At 35.0% G+C, this 21,288-nt stretch overlaps 2 protein-coding genes across 4 annotated transcripts; one reads left to right on the top strand and one right to left on the bottom strand.

Moving 5' to 3' along the window:
• Positions 1 to 3,660: 3,660 nt before the first annotated feature.
• Positions 3,661 to 11,625, bottom strand: LOC146160522 (fatty acid 2-hydroxylase-like). The gene is made up of 8 exons (XM_083384025.1): positions 11,472 to 11,625; positions 10,704 to 10,855; positions 9,515 to 9,604; positions 9,004 to 9,149; positions 8,266 to 8,369; positions 8,023 to 8,195; positions 5,532 to 5,784; positions 3,661 to 5,015 (listed from the first exon to the last, which is right to left on the bottom strand). Exons 1-8 carry the CDS (start codon positions 11,593 to 11,595, stop codon positions 4,927 to 4,929), a joined length of 1,131 nt encoding a protein of 376 aa, XP_083240151.1. The 5' UTR covers positions 11,596 to 11,625; the 3' UTR covers positions 3,661 to 4,926.
• An 899-nt stretch (positions 11,626 to 12,524) lies between these two features.
• LOC146160521 (lipid scramblase CLPTM1L-like) lies at positions 12,525 to 21,090 on the top strand. 3 transcript variants are annotated; one of them, XM_083386133.1, is made up of 14 exons: positions 12,525 to 12,737; positions 14,442 to 14,539; positions 14,640 to 14,817; positions 14,916 to 15,043; positions 15,104 to 15,179; positions 15,354 to 15,471; positions 15,677 to 15,771; positions 15,840 to 15,934; positions 17,586 to 17,796; positions 17,862 to 17,944; positions 18,071 to 18,105; positions 18,577 to 18,681; positions 19,753 to 19,868; positions 20,543 to 21,090. In XM_083386133.1, the coding sequence occupies exons 1-14, from the start codon at positions 12,567 to 12,569 to the stop codon at positions 20,558 to 20,560; spliced, it is 1,527 nt and encodes a 508-aa protein (XP_083242259.1). In that variant the 5' UTR covers positions 12,525 to 12,566; the 3' UTR covers positions 20,561 to 21,090. The 3 variants fall into 3 exon arrangements, with proteins under 3 accessions (XP_083242259.1, XP_083242258.1, XP_083242260.1); XM_083386132.1 differs by having other exon boundaries at positions 18,577 to 18,677; positions 20,543 to 21,080; XM_083386134.1 differs by lacking the exon at positions 15,104 to 15,179 and having other exon boundaries at positions 15,008 to 15,043; positions 18,577 to 18,677; positions 20,543 to 21,079.
• The last annotated feature ends 198 nt before the right edge of the window (positions 21,091 to 21,288 follow it).

Below are 21,288 nucleotides of genomic sequence, written 5' to 3'. Positions count from 1 at the left end.
TTGATATGTTTGAATGGTGCAACAATTACAACATGTGCTAACAGAGATGTGTACACTGCCTGTAGGATTCGCATTTTAAATTTGTGGTGAAATATTTTGTGTTGTAAGAGCAATAGGTTTTTTACTTAGAGAGGCCTCTTTATGAAAGGCAAGTCGCATGTGCATAGTTTTACTAGGCAAGCCACTTCCAACACAAATGTTGCACGCGCGGGACAATAGGGCGCAGCAGGGATACCAGCAGCCGCCTCGTCGCGACGCGAGCTGAATAAAGCAAGTGATATGAAAGCATTCTGTATTGAAGTTTTTCTGCCACTAGATAGTAGTAGATAGCTGTTATGAACTAAAACGATGACATAACACTTTTGTTTTTTGTCCCCCAGTTGGAGGTGCCTAGGGGTGCAGCCTCATAAACCTCTACACAGCACCTTCATACCACTCTACGCCATGTCTGAAAATTTGAAAGTTCTACGATGTTCACTTTTTCTATAATGCTCTGGACAAAAATCGGTCTGAAACATGCCATAGCGGGGGTGCGGTTGTTGTATATTTTGTCAGGGGGTATATTTTCAGGGCTTAGTGTTTATTTTCAATTTTTATTTTATTTTATTTTTATTATTTTATTTTATTTATTATTATTTTTTTTAATATTTTGTATTGTGTACTTTATATTATATATTTTGTTTTTCATTTTCCTTAACTTGTTTCTGCAAGCAAAAACAGATATGGGCCGAAAACTTCCCCACTTAAAATATGCCTTTGATGCGAAAGTGGTTCAAATATGGCGTAGAATTTGGGGAATGATCGAAACATATATTTGATAAATAGAATTTACGTAGATAATGCATATGGCTATTTTATTCAATTTTGACCAGCTTACGTGTTTGAAAATCAAATATTATCATTCTCTTAAAGACTAAAAATGGTTTAACGCCTATGGTTTGCTATACTTTTGCAAACTTTCACTAGGTAAATTTTTACCATAGCTTGGTCCGAGCAATCACTGTTAAAACAGGCTTTAAATCTGTCGTTTCAAACAATATGAAAAACACCATTACGTGCCTAATACGCAAACTATTAAATCGAAAGTTTTGCTAGATAAGTTTAGGTCTGATGTTGGTATGCTGGTTGGAGCAAGATGCGCAACAGGTGCTAACAGAGAGGCGTAGACCGCCTTAAGATTTCGCATTTAAACTTGCGGCGGTAAATACACCCTATTGACACTTAATTATTACGCGAAGCTTATCGCGAAGTAATTGGTCGCCCCAAAAAATGCTGACGCCGCATTTAAAGCAAGCATTATAAATGTGTCGCCGATATTCTGCCTTGAACATCCCTACTCGAAATGCTTCCCTCCGTTAATTGTACGGTGGGTGAAACTTTATTCACAGCCTTACCTCTTTGTGTATTACCGCGACAATACGATGAAATACGATTTGGAGAATATTGGAAACATCGTATTTGGAGAATATTTGCTATATGCACCTGTTCTGTATGTTACTCCAATCCAACATATCTACACACAATTATAAGTTGTGTATAATAATATAATAACTTATGGCTTTGAAGCGAAGGGGGTTCAAATATGGCGTAGATTTTGGCAAATGATCGAAACATACATTTGATCAATAAAAATTTACGTAGATAATGCTTACGGCCATGTTATTACATTTTGGTCAGCTAGCATGTTTAAAAAGTCAATATTTTCATTCTCTCTAAATGATTTAACGTCTATGGTTTGCTATACTTTTTCCAACTTTTACTGTGTAAATTTTTACCATGCCTTGGTCTGAGCAATCACTGTTGAAACAGAGTTTAAATCTGTAGTTTTGAGCAATATGCAAACACGTTTATGTGCCTAATAAGCCACGTTTTATATTGAAAGTTTTGCCAATTTAAATCCAATAAACGCAAGATTTATTTATTTATGACGCCATGTCATGACGTAGCTTTGTAACGTCGTCGTTAAGAATGCGTTAAACTTAAGCTTTTTGTTGTTGCGGCCCTTGTATAATTATATTTGCTTAGACCTGGTGTTGATATGTTTGAATGGTGCAACAATTACAACATGTGCTAACAGAGATGTGTACACTGCCTGTAGGATTCGCATTTAAATTTGCGGTGGTAAAATATTTTGTGTTGTAAGAGCAATAGGTTTTTTTACTTAGAGAGGCCTCTTTATGAAAGGCAAGTCGCATGTGCATAGTTTTACTAGGCAAGCCACTTCCAACACAAATGTTGCACGCGCGGGACAATAGGGCGCAGCAGGGATGCCAGCAGCCGCCTCGTCGCGACGCGAGCTGGACAAAGCAAGCGAATATGAACGAATTCTGTATGAAAGTTTTTCTGCTGCTAGATGGCTGTCGTTAGCTACGAAGTGCTAAAACGCAATATTTCAGGTTTTTACCCCCCAAGCAAAGGCCCCTGGGAGTGCAGCCTCATAAACTTTTACAAAGCACCTACATACCACTCTACGCCATGTCTGAAAATTTGAAGGTTCTACGATGTCTACTTTTTCTATAAAGCTTCGGACAAAACTCGGTCTGAAACAAACCATAGGAAACCATAGGAAACCATAGGAAACCATAGGAAACCATAGGAAACCAAAAAAGAATAACGGCAAAAACAAGATATGTCCCGAAAATAAATTTTCGGCCCATATAATTGATATCTACGACTTGATTATATTGTCAGTAGTACCATGCAAAAGATGAATTAATAACTTTAGAACATCAATTCATGCGATAGCTGTACACAAGCATGGGAGCAAAACATACGTGATTATTCCATTGTCTTTAATTGTGTACTAAACTTTGGAATTAACAACCACTAAAAATTTGTCAAATTAATGAAACAATTTGATTTCGATTAGCATTTCCGAAACAGTGAAGGTAAACTTAATAAACATGGTCGACGAACAGCGCGTTGTAAAAAGCACTTAACCGTATACTTTACAGACGTTGTACGATGTAGTTTCGAAAAAGGTGAAGAACAGCTTTAGGGGTAATGAAAAGACGATCTTATTGAGAAAATGACATTGCCTAAAAAAATAACGAGGCACTGCCAATCAAAAAAACACATACAATTAGAACGAAATGCTTTATTTTTTTATATTTTCTACTAAAGAGGATATGCGTTGCATAACTTGATGTGAATATAGGTTTTATCCCGCGGTTAATCCAAACGAACTACTTCAAATTTGTTATGTATAATCGCTAAACTGCTGTTTACTTAGCAACGCTTTAATGGGAATAATCGATTTCATTTATGAAGTGGTAAATACATCTTTAACAAAAATATAACAATATTTAAAGCCGTTTTTTCTCGACCAAATATACCAAATAGCTTTAATTTACAATAAAAATACCGAAACTTGCCGGTAAAACTGTACAAAATATGTTAGTAAAGTTGTGTATGCGTAGAGATGTATGTGATTGATAACAAACTTTTCTTCGGATTGGGAATTCACGTGAATGTTTTCCAAATTAACTGCAATTTAATGCTTGGGCGAGATGTAGAAAAATTATAAGACGACAGTTGCAGTTTTCAGAAAATCCCAGTCAAACGAAGTTGTGTGTTTACGCAATGGACGCAAAATACTAAACGTACACAAACAAACAAAAGCATGATCGCACAACACATACATAAATTACGAATTGTTTTTTTAATTTTATTGTGAGACTATAGTGCCAACCGTTTTTTACGCCACTCGCATTAAAAAAGGCGGTCGGGTAAGCAAGATAAAATTGTGGTTTTGCCATACAAACTACTTATACAAAAACTTACATAGTGCAAAGGGGGCGTTTCACATATGGCAACGCTGACACAACAGGATGACAAGCCAGAATGACAAACAAAGAGCAACAAATAGTTTAACGCTTTGGAACATCGCACACACAAACAAAAACTTAAATGAGCAAAATTACTGACAACCACAAATTTGTTAAACGGGGTTACATAGAAAAGGGGACCAATAGAGGAAAGGCAATTAAGCATCAACCAACAAATGGCATTCTTATAACTTAATTTATATATATATATATTGAATAAAATTCATCAAAGTAAGATCTCAGTGAACCCGATTCAATGTCGTTCTCATTTATTTCTTATTCTGTTGTATTAATAGAAGTTATTTAATATTCTGATTTTATTATTTTTGATCAGAAACTAATATATTTATAAAGAAGATTTTACCCAAAATAGACAATAATGTGTAATTGGAATTGGCGTCTAGACAATTTGTAACAAAAATTTATTCAATTATTAATTTGGTTTGTTACGAATATAAAAACATGGCGTTACAGAATGCGAAGCCAAATTTGTTGTAAATAAATTACCAGTTTACTTAAAACATAGGCTGCAAGAACACACCAGCTATAATTTACGTAACTACCCAGATACCAGCCCTGAGAAATTTGAAGACCAGCCACTGCTAATTATTAAATTAAAAGGTATAAACGGCTTACAACGTAAACGATTACATTGAGTTTCGTTTCGATAGTTTTAACGCTTTAAACGGTTAATAAACAACGTTTCAAACGCTAAGACAACAATAATGTGTCGGTCAGGTCGTTAAAACTAATTATAACACATTTGAAGGACTGCATAACCGAAAATAGTTGACACGGTACAATGTCGTATAGGTACTCGCCTAATTCATGTTTTTTTAGGTTATTTATCAGGATACTACAAGACTTCGATGGTGACTGAAGGCCGGCATATTTGAGGAAACAAATGTTTTTTGAAAAAGAGGGTGAATAAATACCTCGCTAAGTAATTTGAAGCATTGTGTACAAACGACAGTTGGCCTACAGGAACAATTAGTCACAACACTCGACCAGCACAGAAAGTACCGACGTCGGTGCTTCAGGCCTACAATATTATTAGCATTATCGACGATATGATGTTGCGCGTTATTACTCCTTTTCATCAGTTTGCTTTAGACTTCCTAAAGTTGTTCGACACGTGTATAAGCGTGTTGAACGGATAATCCCAGAGCTTGCTCGAAATTCCAAAACCTAAAAATAGGTGATTAGTTTCGACCTGTCTGTCGATCACCCAATTAATTATCAAAAACAGCTTAACTAAAGTTTGACAAAAAAGTGTATCCAAAATCGAAGAAAATCAGCGAGAAGGATTTGTAAACCAAAAGGTAATATGTATGAGTTTTATGACCGGTTGTGGTAAATAACTATGTGTCGACCAGTTCGGGTAATAGGAAAGGCGTCATAACGTAGCGTGGTTAGGTATCTCTAAGTCAAAGTATATCGTAAACCAAAACAGTTTGGCGGTAATCTTTTATCAAAGCGTCTTTTATAAATTACGCTATTTTAGGACAACAATTCATGGCTTTGTCAAGATTGTTCGATCAAGTAATCGTAACTGCCATGCAGCAAACACCTTAACATAGGGGTTGTTAAACTTTAAGGGGTTAGCAAGATCATTTCGGGGTTAGGCAAGACAGTTAATTTAATTGGAACTGTTGCTAACGTTTATGTCACATTTTCAATTTTGTTCTCAGCCAAAACACGTACCGAGATGAGGACTTTCAAAGTGGTGACGAACGTGGTAGGCTCGGAGTCGGTCGAAGTATGAGCCCTTCTTGGGCGAACCATAATGCAAGTAGTAGTGGGTCATATCGTAGCACACGTAGCCAAACAAGACGCCAGCCACCACAGTTTCGGCCACAGGGTGCGGAAAGACGAGGCGGAACAGCGGGTAAAGGACGGCGAGAAATACCGAAGAAGCAGCAGGTGGAAACACCAGTCTGCCGCTGTCGAAGGGCACCTACGAAAATATGGGACTCGTCATTTCGGTTCATTTATGCAGATGTAGGAGTTGAGTGAACTACCTGTACTAAATCAATATTGTGTAAAACAATGAAACATATAATGTACAAGTTGACTATTTCGGTCAAAGGTTAAAAACACTTTATTGTAGGTGACTAAACCTTAATTTCAACCACATTCACACAACCCTTTTATGAAAAATACTGTTGGTACTCATAGATAATGACCCAGAGGAGTTGTATTGATTGAGAAAATGGTATACAAAGCCAAACCTGTGCTTTTAAGATGTATTTGGACTAACGTATTTTCTTCAGAGCATAATCTTACCGGGTAAAGCAGATGTAATTTTTTCACACGAACGAAAGACCTAGGCGTCGCCTAGACACTGATTAAATATTTATTGCTAAGTATAGCGCAAGGTGTCGAAGCAGTCTACCAATGTATGGCACAGGGAGAGCGCGCTGAACGGAACAAGCGTACAAACACATACAGCACTAAAAAACAAATACTTCTAAAAAGGACATTTAAATCTAAAAAACAAACTTTAAAAAAATGTAAACATTTATTTTAAACAAACGTCTGATCCTACAATTTACTAAGGGTTTTGTTTAATTTAAGGTTTACTTGTGATGCAAACGCAGAGGTTATGTAACAGTTTCACACATCATTGAAAGAAACCTAAGTGTGATTCAATTCACCACACCACACACTATGAAGGAAGGTAAACGTTTAAACGAAATGAGTGGCTGATATCACGTTAACATCTCCACTTCTCTGTGTATCAGCGCTGGGCATAAAAGTGCTATAGCGACCAGACAGATTGAACAAACCTCTGTTTGTTTTTAATGTGTGCTATAGACTGTGTTTAGGGGGACACTTACGTACCTGTAAGGCCAGGGGTCGGCAACCTTTTTCTAGCCGCGGGTCAAAACCAAACTCAGATAGGTCTCTGCGGGCCGCACAAAATGTTAACTAATAATAGTTTTATTAACATGTTAGAAATGTTAATCAGGCGGGCCTCGAATCGTTTTTGCACTTAAAAACGTGTTTAATTAGATTTAAGGAGGCAGTAAAGTGTTGACGCAAAGCGAAAAAAGCGTTTGTTTGGTTTACAATTAGAGTTCACACGTCGTAATCCGTGCAACGAATGAAAAGTGTAATAAAACTACTTTGATGGAACGCGATAACATTCAAAGGCAATATAAAGCTCAGTGTTTGTTAACCCTTTTAAGTCAAAGTACACCTGGCGAGCGGAGCGAGCGCGATTTTTTTTTGTGTACGGGGATTTCTTTTAAATTTCTTGCAAGTTTTTATTAAATTGCCGAAAATGAAAAATAAATAAAATGTTAAAAAATTTTAGAATAGTATGTTTTCCGTTTTTCCGCGACGCACTAGTTAAAATAGTCAAAAAGTATGTGAAATAGACTCGTTTCTAATTTATCAAAGAGGTGGCGGGCCGTAGGTTGCCGACCCCTGTTACAGGCAGTCACCATTAGCAAATTTAACAAAAATAACCAGAATGTGTCGGGGGATTTTTTAACAGGATTTTTTGAAATTATGACACAAATATCAAAATGGTGTTACATAGTTAGTCTTCAATAGCCCTTAAAAGAGTATTTTGTGCAACAAAAAACATTTGCCAACCACTAATATAGCATGTGTCAAATTAAAAAAAGTTAAATGTCTAATAAAACTTATTATGTTATTATTCATATGCCCGTACCCAGTGTTTTTTTAAGGTGTTTTGGGGGGCCGTAACAGTCCCCCAAATTTCTCCAGCGGTTTCCCAAATTTTGGACTTGCAAACTTTGGTATTTAAATGAAACACTTGTGGTCTCTTAAAACTACTTAGCGGTCACCCAAACCAAACCTTTAAAAAAACCCTGCCCGTACCTTTGCAGTATGCTACCCCTCATTTTAGTGAAGCCTAACAAGATTGACTGCCTCAGGCTAGGGTTCTATTAAGTAGCTGCAATTCACTTTATGGACGTTAGGGAAACTTGCTGTTTTATTGATCTTATGTTACTAAATTACTAATATTTCCATTGTAATATATACTTTTTTACTTTATAAATTTATTACATTGTTGTATTTCTTAGCCTAGTGGACTGGTGGTGCTATCAAGGCATTTTTTATGCAACACAACAATTTTATGCAACACAACAATACATATTTAATAGAAAAATCTATACAGCCGTCCTACAGGCTTTTTTGTTTTAACTTTTATACCACCCACCTTATGATGCTGCCCATGAAGTAGGAAATGTAGCGTTAGAAGAAAATATGAGGTTTTTGGTGGGTCACTGTGAAACAACCAGCGGTGTAAGGAATACTCCAGGAATGACCAGAGCAAGATACCAAACACAAACAACACCGGCATTGCAGCAACCGTGACGGCAAAATATGAATCTGGAGAAAATTAACTTTTTACAGTTGCTCAAAGATTCATTTATATAGGCAAATAAGCTTAGTTTCCCACCTGGAACAATTGTGAAAAGCGCAGTGGTTGAATTTGATAAGTAGAAAAAACTACGCATAAGCAATAGGATTACAACTGGAATCCATACAATTGGGATAACATACCTGCAAAAAACAATTTGGTTATATATTGGTAAATGCATCAGTAATATGATATGATTATTATCTGTTTGAATCAGAGACAGGCAGAGGCACCATATAGCCTGATTCGCCACACCTATTTTAGTGTGTTTCACAGCGTTGGCTAAGCAGCCGATTTGACCGTATTACCTTATGTATTATTGTTCACTTTACATTTTAACACTCACTTTAGCATTAAATTTAGTCTACTGTAGTACTGGTTACCCCCAATGTTGCAAAATATTGAGCATTTCAGCCATATTTGATGAATTGAGTTATGAAACTGTTTGTTGGCTAACCATAAATTTTGCAGTTGTAAAGGATTGTTACTAAATTAGCGTCTTGTAAAACCAATATGGCCCATGTCAACATTTTATATTTGAATTTGATTGACCAGTAAATATTTTGCATGCCCCTGGTCTAAATCATTTAGGGTAGGGTGAATTAAAGGAATATATTTTCTGAGCAATATCTCTTTAGGGTTTAGTTAATATTAGCTTAATTTCCTACTAGAGAAACATGGCTACTTTTAAGATGACAATAAAAGCTTGTTTTTTCTTCATGTAAATATTATATGTGTTGTCCAGGTAAAAATATAGTATGCTTATTAATAACTTACCATGGCGTGTTTGAAAAAAACTCAAACAAGTCACTTTTAAACAATCTCAAAGTTTTGTCCACGGGGTCATCAATCCAATCATGATATTTTTCACCAAGATGACCGACCTGCCATAACATTGGTTCATCCCAGTTAACGATGTCCTCCTAAAAAATAAAATAATTAGGCTTAGTCAATGTTAACATCCCTTAAATGTGAATTAATATTCCATTCTGTTAAAGAGTAATGACCCCATAAAGCTGTATGGATTTTATTGTTCTCATGGGAACAAAATTTTTAAATCTAATTTGCCACAACCATTTAAGCAACAAAAAGCTCTCTTGGGATTTTTAGAAAATAAACTGTATTGCAATAATAACATGTAAAACTATAATTTAAACTTCACAATGTAAATTTACTTCTAATCCACCCTGTTGTTATTTTAAGTTAACACACTTTAAAACTTTCAAAAATAAAACCTTTTCGATTATAAAAACACATTATTTCTATTTCATGTGATTTGTTTACATACCACTGAGCTGTATTGGTTATTATCATCATCACAAGTTGCATTTTCCTTTGAAATACACTCTGCAGATCCATTTAATCCATCACAAGAGTTCTGTTAAAAAGTTGTCATTAGTTTGACATTTGCTTTTTCATTGGTACAAACCATGTCATGTAGTTACATTTTAATTGTTATATATATTGAACTTTCCTTTTTATTACCTGTACTTGTAAAATGCTTTCATAGAATAAATTTATGCCATGAATTAGTAAAATATGCAAAATATAGCAAAAAATATATATGTAAGCTCAATGTGTGATGCACTGAATGAAATCAACACTACAGTGTTTTGAGTTATATTAATTAGATATAAAACACAATAATGATATTAAGGTTGACATGTCAAATGTAATTAAATATTTTTGGACATTTTCTGTTGAAAAACAACAACAGCATTTAAAATAGGCATAAAGTTCAGGAACCAGTATTTAACAATGGTGATAGAAACTGAAGATCCGAACAAATTCAGCTCGAATCTTTATAAGAGATAATGTTGATTATAGCGATTCAGGTAATAAACAGGAGCTTGGTCAGATAAAAAATTTCTGTGTAGCCAAACAATTAGACTTTAAACAACTCAAAACACGTAGAGGTAGGCAAACAAAGTTTACCTGCAACTCCTTAAGTGATAAAGAAAACTAAAACTAAAATAGAACGCAAAATGCAAAAACTCTTTACAAAAGTGTAAACAAAATGCTTAAAAATCCATAAACTTAATAGTGTGTGATGTAACAATGAACTTTATTTGCAAACAATGAACAGTATCTCACGAGTTACGCTCTGTGAATATTAGAGCTATTTATTAAACAATACAAAAATTTAAATCCTTTGGGAATTAACAAATATCATTTTCGATATTGTGAATGTCTTGGCTATATACTTTACAGAGTACGGTTAAATCCCGGACATATGAGGAGATTTTGTCATTTTTCCCTGACGCAGATTTTAACACTAAATTCCCAATCCTGATGTATGGCAACCCTATGATAGACCAAATTGTGATGTGTTCACATAATATAAGCTAAGAAGTATAAGCCAAACTGGGGCTCTTCATACATCCTCCACAATCCTTAATCCAACATGGACATCTGGACTTGCAAAATGTGCTGGTTTTCAAGCTGTAAACAGTGATAATTGCACAAAATTGTGCTACCTTTTCATGCTTATCCTTGGAATCAGAAACAAAGTCAGCAATGTAGTACTGCTTCAGCCATCGATAAGCATTCTTACTATGCATGTGAGGACCAGTTTCCATTATTTTTGTAACATCTTTTCCATGTCGCAAAGATAAAATTTTGCTTCCACCTTTGAAAGAGAAAGTTTAGAGTTATAACAAACTGGTGTTCTAAGATTTTACTTTCACTCAATAATTAAAATACATTGTAAAACTAGCCCTTGCACTTTAAATAACTGCAAATAAGCTAAAGCATATGCATATAAAATTTTCAGACACTAGGGGTAGGGCAATTGTTGGCTCTGGTCTAGAATCCTACCACATTCCGTCCGGGCAGTTATATTGTTAAAATTATTAGGGTAAGGGTGAGATTTGGCTTTTAAGAACATATTTATTCTCACATACTTATTTCGGCGCTTTTGATAACATATTTTGGATATCGTACCTTTTTATTTTGAAGGTTGTTGTGCGCCAAATTAGCATTATCAGTTTGAAAGTACTTTTAGATAACAGTATCGGGCGCTGGTCTAGAATCCTACCACATTATTAAAACAACACACAATATTTGAGTTAGGGTGTCGGTTAGTGTTTGGGTAAGGGTGGGTCAAGTATTAATATATTCATTATTTAATAATAATACTTGACCCACCCTAACCCAAACGCTAACCCCGCACCCTAACCCAAATAATTTGCATTGTGGTAGGATTCTAGACCAGCGCCCAGTATCGTCCTCAAAAATATAAATACCTGGATGAACATTAACAAATTTTGATACATTAAACACTTGGCCACTGTGAATTACAAGAGTTTTTTCTTTGCTTGAAATTTTCAAAATATCCTCTTTGGTCATGCACGGCATTTTTGTCTTCATGTTGCAAATTAAATTATAAATCTTATTTAAAACATCTAGAAACAAATGTGTTTCAGTAAAACAATATGTAGATATTTTTTTTATCAACCAACAAGAAACACTGCGGTCATCAAACACATTTGACGGTTGGAGCTGTAAAATGGGTGAGAACAACTGCCCGTTTGGGTACAGACTCGTCCTGGATGACAAACAGTTAACTGACATTTTGTAATTTACACTCATGTAGCTGCCCATTCTAAAATTAATAGTTCGCCAATTACGTTATATCAAATGTTTAACTGCTCTGATGAGAACGACGAACCGGCAACATGACCTCTCGAGTTCAAAAGATAAAAACCACAGTCGCTCTTTCCTTGTGTAACGGGGGTGCGCCACCGCTAATTTTTCGTGTTTTAGGAGTAAATTGCCTTCTTCTCAGCAAAAAAGTCTAACCTGCGACGGTTCACCGGCTTTACATTTGTTCTCACGTGATATGCGGAATATTTTTATTTGAATAATTTTGTCGACGCCTTCTTTGGTAATAGTTTTACGAGAACAAGCTTAACCAACAAAACATATGAAAAAGTGATTAGGCTTTACCAACAAAAATATAAAAACGGAAATTCATGCTAAGTATACTATTCTTTATCGTAATAAGTTTTCTATGTCATTATTTTGGTGCTTTCCCTATATAGTTACCAATACTTTCTACTCTTGGTTCTTGATTTGTGAAGCAATATTCGGCGCTGGTCTAGAATCCTACCACAACAAACATTATTTGGGTTACGGCGCGGGTTAGCGTTTGGGGTAGGATGGGTCAAGTATTAGTATTAAATAAAGAATATTATAATACTTCACCCACCCACACCCAAACGCTAACTCGCACCCTAACTCAAATTTTGTGCCTTGATTTCATAACTGTGGTAGGATTCTAGACCAGCGCCCAATATTCACTAAGGTTTTAAATTTAAAGCAAGTAAAAAAGCAAGAAAATGCAAATATGTTCCTTTACGACTATTATTGGAGTGATCGTTGCAATATACCTCGGCAACACGATATGGGTTTTGCATGAACTGTGGTATCCCGAAGGCTGTAATTCACTTGAACAGGGTGATTTTTGCCTCAAGTCTGTAATTCATGACAATCCGGGTAAAAAATGGGCCGTAAGTAGTAAACTATTTTAAAATTTTATGTTTAGTACACTTTTGACAGTGAAAGTGTCAATGTATAAAATCAAAAGGAACAAGTATATATATAGACCTGCATTTTATTGAACTTTTGGCGCTGGTCTAGAATCCTACCACAGTTCTAAAATCAACGCACAAAATTTGAGTTAGGGTGCGGGTTAGCGTTTGGGTGTGGGTGGGTCAAGTATTAATATATTGTTTGTTTAATAATAATACTTGACCCACCTTAACCCAAACGCTAACCCGCACCCTAACCCAAATGGTGTTTCGTTGTGGTAGGATTCTAGACCAGCGCCGAACTTTTTGCTTGTATTCTGGTGTGTGGAAATTTTCAGCTGAGCAGCAGGTGTGATTCAAATGTATTATGTCAACGGGGCAGAAGGATTGAAACTGACTACATATATATCTACAAACTGTATACATATATACCAGGTTGGATCGCTCTGCTGTTTGCACTACTAGCAGTCATAGGCATAGCTGTACAAAATCGCAGTGAACATGTTCAACTGCAAATAGTCAATAAAATGCACAAAAATTATGTCCTGCCAACAGTTTTTTAGTATTTATTCATGTTACACAAGTTTTATTTAATGAAATTCATTAAAGCCACATGATTTTGGGCTCCATTATATATATATTACACTTCTGGGCGCTCGTCTAGAATCCTACCACAACGAACATTATTTGGGTTAGGGTGCCGGTTAGCGTTTGGATTTGGGTGAGTCCAGTAATAGTGTTAAACAATATTACTTGACCTACCCACACCCAAACACTAACCGACACCCTAACCCACATATTATGCATTGCTTAATATTTATTTCAACGTTGTGGTAGGATTCTAGACCAGCGCCCACTTCTGAAATGTGCATATATAGTTGGTGTTGGCGCTAACTTAGGCACATATATTGAACTCTAGATCATTAAGTGTGCACTTGCAAGAGAAATTTTGTTTAAAGCAAATAAACAATTGATTAAATTTCTGTTTACTATAATGATAAATTGGAAAGTATTGTTTACCTTTTTATCGCTATTTTTTAAATTTGACAATAAACCATATTTAGGAATTCAGCCCAATCTAATTTAACTAACCTTTGATTTGAATAATGGTAATCAAGGATCCATTATTATAGCATTTTATAATTATATCATTTGTAATGTTTTTAAATATATATTTTGAGTTTTTAATATTGTTAAATCTGACATTAGTTGTTCTGCTTAGCTGAAATTCTGTTTATTCTAAATAACATCTAATTGTTAGAATAAAATATATATTAATGATGGAAAACCAAGTCTAAACGACTGTTAAGTTTGCAAAATTACAATACATATATACTGAATTAAAAATTCTAAATAAAGTTGTGTAGTATTTTAGATTCAAAATAATTTTCTGGCTGAGATTTGTCTGTTTATAACAGATATTTATGACATGGTCACTCAGATTGGGCTGCGTTTTACCTCTAACATATGTTTCTAAGGCACGTTGCACCGCAGTCTAAATACATTATTTATGTTGCATCATAACCCGTTTTGCAACATGTAAAAACTGGCTCTATTTGAGATGTAAGAATACAACCAATTATAATATTTCAGTTAATATATTCCCTGTGTTATATAGCACAAAAATATGTTGTAAAATATGCTACAATTATTTAGTGATTAATTTTATTTTGCACTTTTAAGGTTAAAATATTTTCATCATCAAAAAAGTCTGCATCAAGTTCTCAACAAAAACATTTGTGGACAATAAAAGACATCAATTTCAATGAAGAAACCTCTAAGTAATACACAAAACTGCTTAGAAATAATATAATATTCAAATGAACATTATGTTCGGAATATTGACCAAAATATTTATCTGTAATTTTTAATGTTTTTCAGAGTGCTTAATGTTACTCTTCCCTTTGAAACCAAGAAAAATGGTTCAATGTACCTGCATATTTTTGTACACTCCTCTGGAAAGTTTGAAAGAAAAAATAGTGTTCAAGCAGTAGTCCCAATAACTGACTATGCCATTCCTGTTTCTTACATTCAACTATTGGACAATGGCAATGCTACAGTAATCAATTTCTTTTAGTTTTAAGCAACATGTTAGGGTTATATCACAGAGTAAATATTTATAATCTAATAAAATTATAAACTTTTATCTATTTGAAGGACAGTTTAGAAAAGAACAGTTATTTACCAGAAACACATTGGCGACCTGCATTGACTTTTCATGTCTTCAATGAGCCTTTTGTTTTTGACAGGCAAAAAGTTCCAGGAGAACTACTTCCTTTCATACGGTAAAATTATTTCCTAAATATTTTGGTGGTATTTATAAGTCAGTACAATTATTTTTAAAGGTTAGATGTGAAGCAGAAACAGTATTTACCAATACTTTATGTTGATGAACTTTCCCATATCGCAAGCGACCTACAAGTATTTACATTTTCTTCCTGTTTTAAAAGCTTGCATTTTAACTGATTCATATAAGAAATACTTTTTGTCACTATACTGTTTAGTGGCAATGTGCTGTTTTGTTTCACTATACCAATGATTTGTGTCACTATACTGTTTAACCTCAAAATGATTGTGTAGTAACATGCTTTTTAGAGAATTAAACACAATATGACAACAATGGAACTCACAATATTTTACAAACCTATTTCAATGGGTAGGCTACGATTTTGGCTTACTTTGACTCACTCAATGGAGGCCATGAAGGCATTAGGTATGGTTTTATCAATGTAATCAATTTCTGATTCTTTGTAATTTTTTTGATAGCATTTCCTAACCTATAGTTTTAAACTTGTGTAAACTGAATGTACAGGCGGTAATGGGAAACAAGTCAGCTGTACTAAATTTTCCGGAAATCCTTTACTTAAAATATCATTGTGTTTTAATCTCATAAAAATAAAAGCATATTTTTGTAATAGGTTTCACAAACAAAGATATTGATGACATCAAAGGCATCTTTACAGGGACAAACCTTTTCTTTCTTACATTAACATTCATCGTTTCCATATTTCATGTGTGTAATGTGAAACTGTTTTTAAGTCTTTTTGGTAACTTAGTTTAACATATTTTGCATTAAATTAGGTTTTGTTTGATTTTCTCGCATTCAAAAATGATATTTCTTATTGGAAAAGTCGTGAAACAATGGCCGGTCTCTCTATTCACACTGTGGTATACAGGTACAAGATATTTAGAGTAAACAAATTCAAAGCAAAAGGTTGTTTACTTGGTTAGTTTTAAGAATGATTGTTAAATAAATAATTAATTACCTGCACACAGGCAAAATTTGGTTCATTGCGCTAAGCAATCAGGGGTCTGGTCTTTTAGGATAACTATTATTTTATTTTTAATTATGATAACTATTATTTTAATGCTAACCTATTTGATCTGTGTGGGTGAAATAAACCTGTGTTGAGCTAGTCTAGCAAGTTTGCAAAACAACAAAAAAAAAAACATGCTGTGCAATTTAAAAGTAATTTTGACAACTTCCAACTATGCTATATCCTGTTTAATATGGACAACATTCATTTGAAATAATTAACCAGGGGTATATCCAGAAAATCAGAAACTTTAGGGAATTCCCTTATTTTTTGTTGATGAATAATGACTTCATAAAATAGTTACAGATACACATCATATAAAAATGATTGTAATGATGTCATAAAAAATAACCAGAAACAGCCAAAAGGTCTAACAAAAGCAAACCTTCAAGACACAGAGAAAACACATGCGTTGTTGACACTCCTGCAAGGTGTCTGCTGCGAAAACCAGGGCTGGGGAGCCGGAGCTGGAGCCCGGAGCTAAGCATTTTTTCTGGAGCCAGAGCCGGAGCCATTTTTATTATTTTTGTGGAGCTGGAGCCATTTTTCCATTTGTGGTGCTAAAGCTAAGAAATTATATTTTGTTCCATCTCCAACGTTAGTTAGCCAAAAGCAATTTTTAAAACTTGCCATTGAATAAGTGACTGGTGCCACCGGAGCTGGAGTCATTGGGTGTGTGTTTGATGGCTCTGGAGCCGGAGCCAAAGGATATGAGTTTTACTAGTCCTGAGCTGGAGCCGGAGCCAAAGGATTGAGTTTTACGACTCCGGAGCTGGAGCCGGAGCCATTTAATAATTGCCTGATGGCTCCGGGGCTGGAGCCGGAGCTAATGCTATTTTACGGTGGCTCCCCAGCCCTGGCGAAAACGCCTAAAAAAACTAAATCAAAATTGTGAAATTTGAGTGATTGATTTTGGTAGAATTGAGTTTCCACTATCAGCAGCACAGTTTCCTAAGTTCCCATATACGGGACTACGTTAAATTACAATTACACACCTTTCTCCACCTGCAATGCTAAACAAAGATTGTATTTCACGGGTGTTATTATGCCATGATTAGTGTGACACCTAACTAAGCTGTGTACCAACTCAGCTAAAATACAAGCTGCGTTAGAGGGAAAATAGGTTGTGTCAATTGCACAGTAAACATGTGGCCTTAGAATATAAAGAATAATTTTGTGGTATCTGTGTTTATGGTCGACCCTTGAGACAAAAAATTTGCGAAGAGACAAAAAATTGCGTTTTGCGTTTAATTTTGGTTTCACATTACCTTAAGATGCATGACCCAATTACATTAAAAACTTGCAGCTACGTACAGTTGGTATAACCCTGACATAAACCAACAAAAGACTATATATCACTTACAAAAAAAAACACAAACCCCTGGATACGCAATTGTTCACCAACACAAACTTTTTACCACTAAAATATGGTATCCAGCATGTATTACTGGTTCTGGTCTTTATCCAACAATTGAAACATGAGCTTGCTATAATTGATTCACATATTTAGATGTGTGAGCACGATCATCATTTTCCTGTATCTATTGGATCAACAGACAAGCTTATTGGTTCTGGTTCCTGCTGGTATTGGGTCAATAATTGAACTGTGGAAAGTACAGAAAGCTTTGAAAATCAGGATATTTTGGTACAGCTGGCGACCTCACTTTGAATTTGGCCAAACCTCTGATACAGAGAAACATACAAAGAATTTTGATCACCAGGTCAATACAAACTTGAATATTTCTGGCATAAAAATAAACTTGAAATGCGATTTCTTTTTTCACAGGCAATTACTTACTTGTCCTACATAATGTACCCATTATGTCTTGGTGCTGCTGTGTATTCTTTATTTTATGTCCCACATAAGAGGTGAGTAATTATTAATTCAAAACATAAAAATGCTAAAAACAAGGTCATTTGTTAAAGGCACGTATAAATGTATAAGTATATTGGTTGGCTTTTTAAATGCTAATTCTGTTTGTTGTTTGCGTGCAGCTGGTATTCTTGGGTGATCCAAAGCCTTGTAAATGGTGAGTTGTATGTAATAAATAAACAATTTTGTAAACGCACTATTTTAGTAATATTTACCGTTGTAATGACTTAAGTCATTGTTTTTCAATGACTTGCTGGACTTGACAAATTCCTTGGGTTGAAATGAAGTGTTTTCATAAAACAATTTTTGTTTTTAAATTTGGTAGTTTATCTTAATTTTTGGAAATAAAACAATTTGCTATAATGTTGCATTTATTATTTTTAAGTTGATTGAGTTAATGCTCATAATTGGACAAGCTTACCCATTTCACTACTTTATCATATTATGTTTATAACAAAGACTTAAATTAAAATTGACTTTCTCTAATTGTGACTTGACTTGGCAGGACTGGGACATTACTTTATTTAAAAAGATTTGACTTAAACTATGTTAGTTTACAAATGACTTGAATGACACTTTAAAATGACTTGTTTACAACACTGGTAATATTACTAAACTTTATTTTCAGCTGTTTACGCTTTCGGGTTTCTGTTTATGTTGCCACAACTATTCATCAACTATAAGCTAAAATCGGTGGCTCATCTTCCATGGAGAGCTTTTATGTATAAGGCACGTATGTATATACCTTGAATCAATTATTTTTTGGGTAACATTTAACTGAAATACATTTTTATCTTGTCACTGTTGAAGCTAGTTTAATCCGGTACCATATAGCAGAGGCGACAGAAAGGTCGAATTTACAGTGAAAAAATATTTTTTACATACTATGAAGTTTTCTGTGTGCAGACCAGGGTGTTCCAGGCTTTATTATCTGTTGCCAATGAAGAATATTTAAATCAAGCTTTTTCATTTGCTTACCATTCAAGAATAAGTAAATTACAAACACCAAATGTGTGTAAACTATAGGGTGAGGATTTGAACATTTTCTTGTTATCCTGTTCACGTTTGTGTAGCACTCATAGCTTTCTATCGTCGGCGGGCCCTCGTTTTGGGAGATTTTTTCCAAAGGCGTTATGTTATTCAAATTTAAAGTATTGCAGAAATAAACTATTTAAAAGTTTTTTGTCGCGCTTGCTCGTGTTCTTTTCTGCCATTAAACATAAGATAAAAACAAAACAAATATGAGATAAAAAAACAAAAAACAGTTGTATTTGAAATACAAGATTTGCCGCGTTGTCTCAGATGTTTTACAAAATGCAATTTTCTTCCTTTGAAGTTCTATTTATTTCTGCCAAAAGCTGTATGACGCCGTCATTAAAAATTGTCGTACCTCCTCTCAAACAAACAAATCCTAGATCCATATCTGCTTGTATTTGTGACTCGCGACCATCTGCAAACAATTTTGTTTCTCCCGAAACTGGCAAGCCTGGACCACTCTGGTCTGTTAAACGTATGGGGTGTAATCTGTTAAACGTATATGACACTACTATAGTAATATAGATTTTTAAACTCTTGGTGTAGCTTAAAAAAAATAAAGTCCACGACAACAGGGCTGTTACACCACTGTGTTAAATCCAGTAGCATGTTCGTCTCGTTCAACCGGATTTGGCGTTCTTGGCAAACTTCCGAAAGCGTATGTCTGTCCCCATGCTCCTAAATTATCTTTGGAGACGACGCATAACATTTCTATTGGTATAATATTTATGTGGCCAATATAATTTTACATACTCGATTGTCATTACAGGCATTCAATACGTTTATCGACGACGTGTTTGCTTTCATCGTCCGGATGCCAACCAGTCACCGACTTGCCTGCTTCCGGGACGATATAGTGTTCTTCTGCTATTTGTACCAGCTGTGGTAAGACTGGTTTACTTCCGCTGCAATTCCGTAGAATAACGGGGTTTCACAATACAACTGACACTTTAATGGCGCTATTTTAAACTTCTTTTCTTTTTTTTTTCCTAGCTTTGTGGTCTGACTTTGTCGCCCGCAACGTCTGACAAAATTTCAAACGTTTAGCATAGTATACTTACATCGGTGGTTCTCAATGGGTGGAGCTCAAAGAGTAGGGCTGTTTAACTCTCGGTGTTATGTTCATATTAAAAAGACCCAGAGAATTAACATGAAGCGCAATAAACTACATGCAGATATAATAAGTTGGCGAAACTTCCATTGATGATATTATAATTCAGGGTAGGCATGACACCTTGAGGCTGAAAAGATTCCGAAAAGAAAACGCAAACATACTAGATGCAGAAACAAGATTTACGCTAAGCGTTTTTCGCATTTATGTAGTTGAAATAGCTAAAATATATGATAAATGGCCTCGTGCGTATAGTTCATAAAACAGGTGTCGAACCGGACCGATTTTTGAGCCCCCAAATCTGGTCACCCTTAATATAGCGGCCCCAAAGCAGGCAATTTTACAGATGTAAAACATTCTGTTGTGTTGACATATTTTCAGTTATATTAACTGATCGACTCGCATCGTTTGGTGTACAAAAAACTTCTAAAGCAAAGCTTTTAACCAGGTTGTATCCAGTGGATAAATCACGCGCAAACGAATTTGGCCAATATTTCGAAGAAGAGGAGTCCAAAGGGGACCCTTCTATTGCCAGCCCTCAAGTCACAGAAATTGAATCTAAAAAAGATCAATGAAACAGCACGATAAAACCTTTTATTTGAAGATCCGGTTACTACAAAACTTGGTTGTAAAAACTTTTCATTCGTACGGCTTTTAGCAACTAGAACACAAACTCTCGCTAGTCGCTAATAATTACGTTCTTTTTGTTTCATGGAAATCACTTTTTTTATACCTACAAAGTTTCGATACCTACGGATTTTAATTGGGAACTGCAGCTCTAGTTTTGGTGACCGAGCTGATCAGACGCATTTAAAGCACAGCCAGTATTCTCGCGGTTCGAAACAAGCTGTAGCCTAATGCGAGCACGTGTGTGTGCATTTGTGTTTACCGTGTACTGATTATATTATTTACCATAACTAAATAAACGTTTTGTTTGAAACAGTAAAGTCATTCCTTATCATTAGCAGCTACTTAAATTGTGCCCTTAATGGAATTATATAAGTTTTAGCCCTGCGTGGTCATCTTTTTAGGCAGTATCAATAAACTAAACGCACAAACGCAGTTGCGCAATCAGCAATAATTAAAGGGATAATGGGACAGATACCCTACATGATTTTTCTTTAGGAAATATTTAGATATCATTTGACGCCATAAAATAAGTACCCTAACATTTAGTCAAACTCCTGTGTCCGG

Source organism: Ascidiella aspersa, chromosome 3, assembly GCF_963924565.1.
Source record: "Ascidiella aspersa chromosome 3, kaAscAspe10.2, whole genome shotgun sequence".
Taxonomy (NCBI): domain Eukaryota; kingdom Metazoa; phylum Chordata; class Ascidiacea; order Phlebobranchia; family Ascidiidae; genus Ascidiella; species Ascidiella aspersa.
The sequence above is the reverse complement of the archived record's forward strand: the minus strand, read 5'-3'. Positions and strand labels throughout refer to the sequence as shown.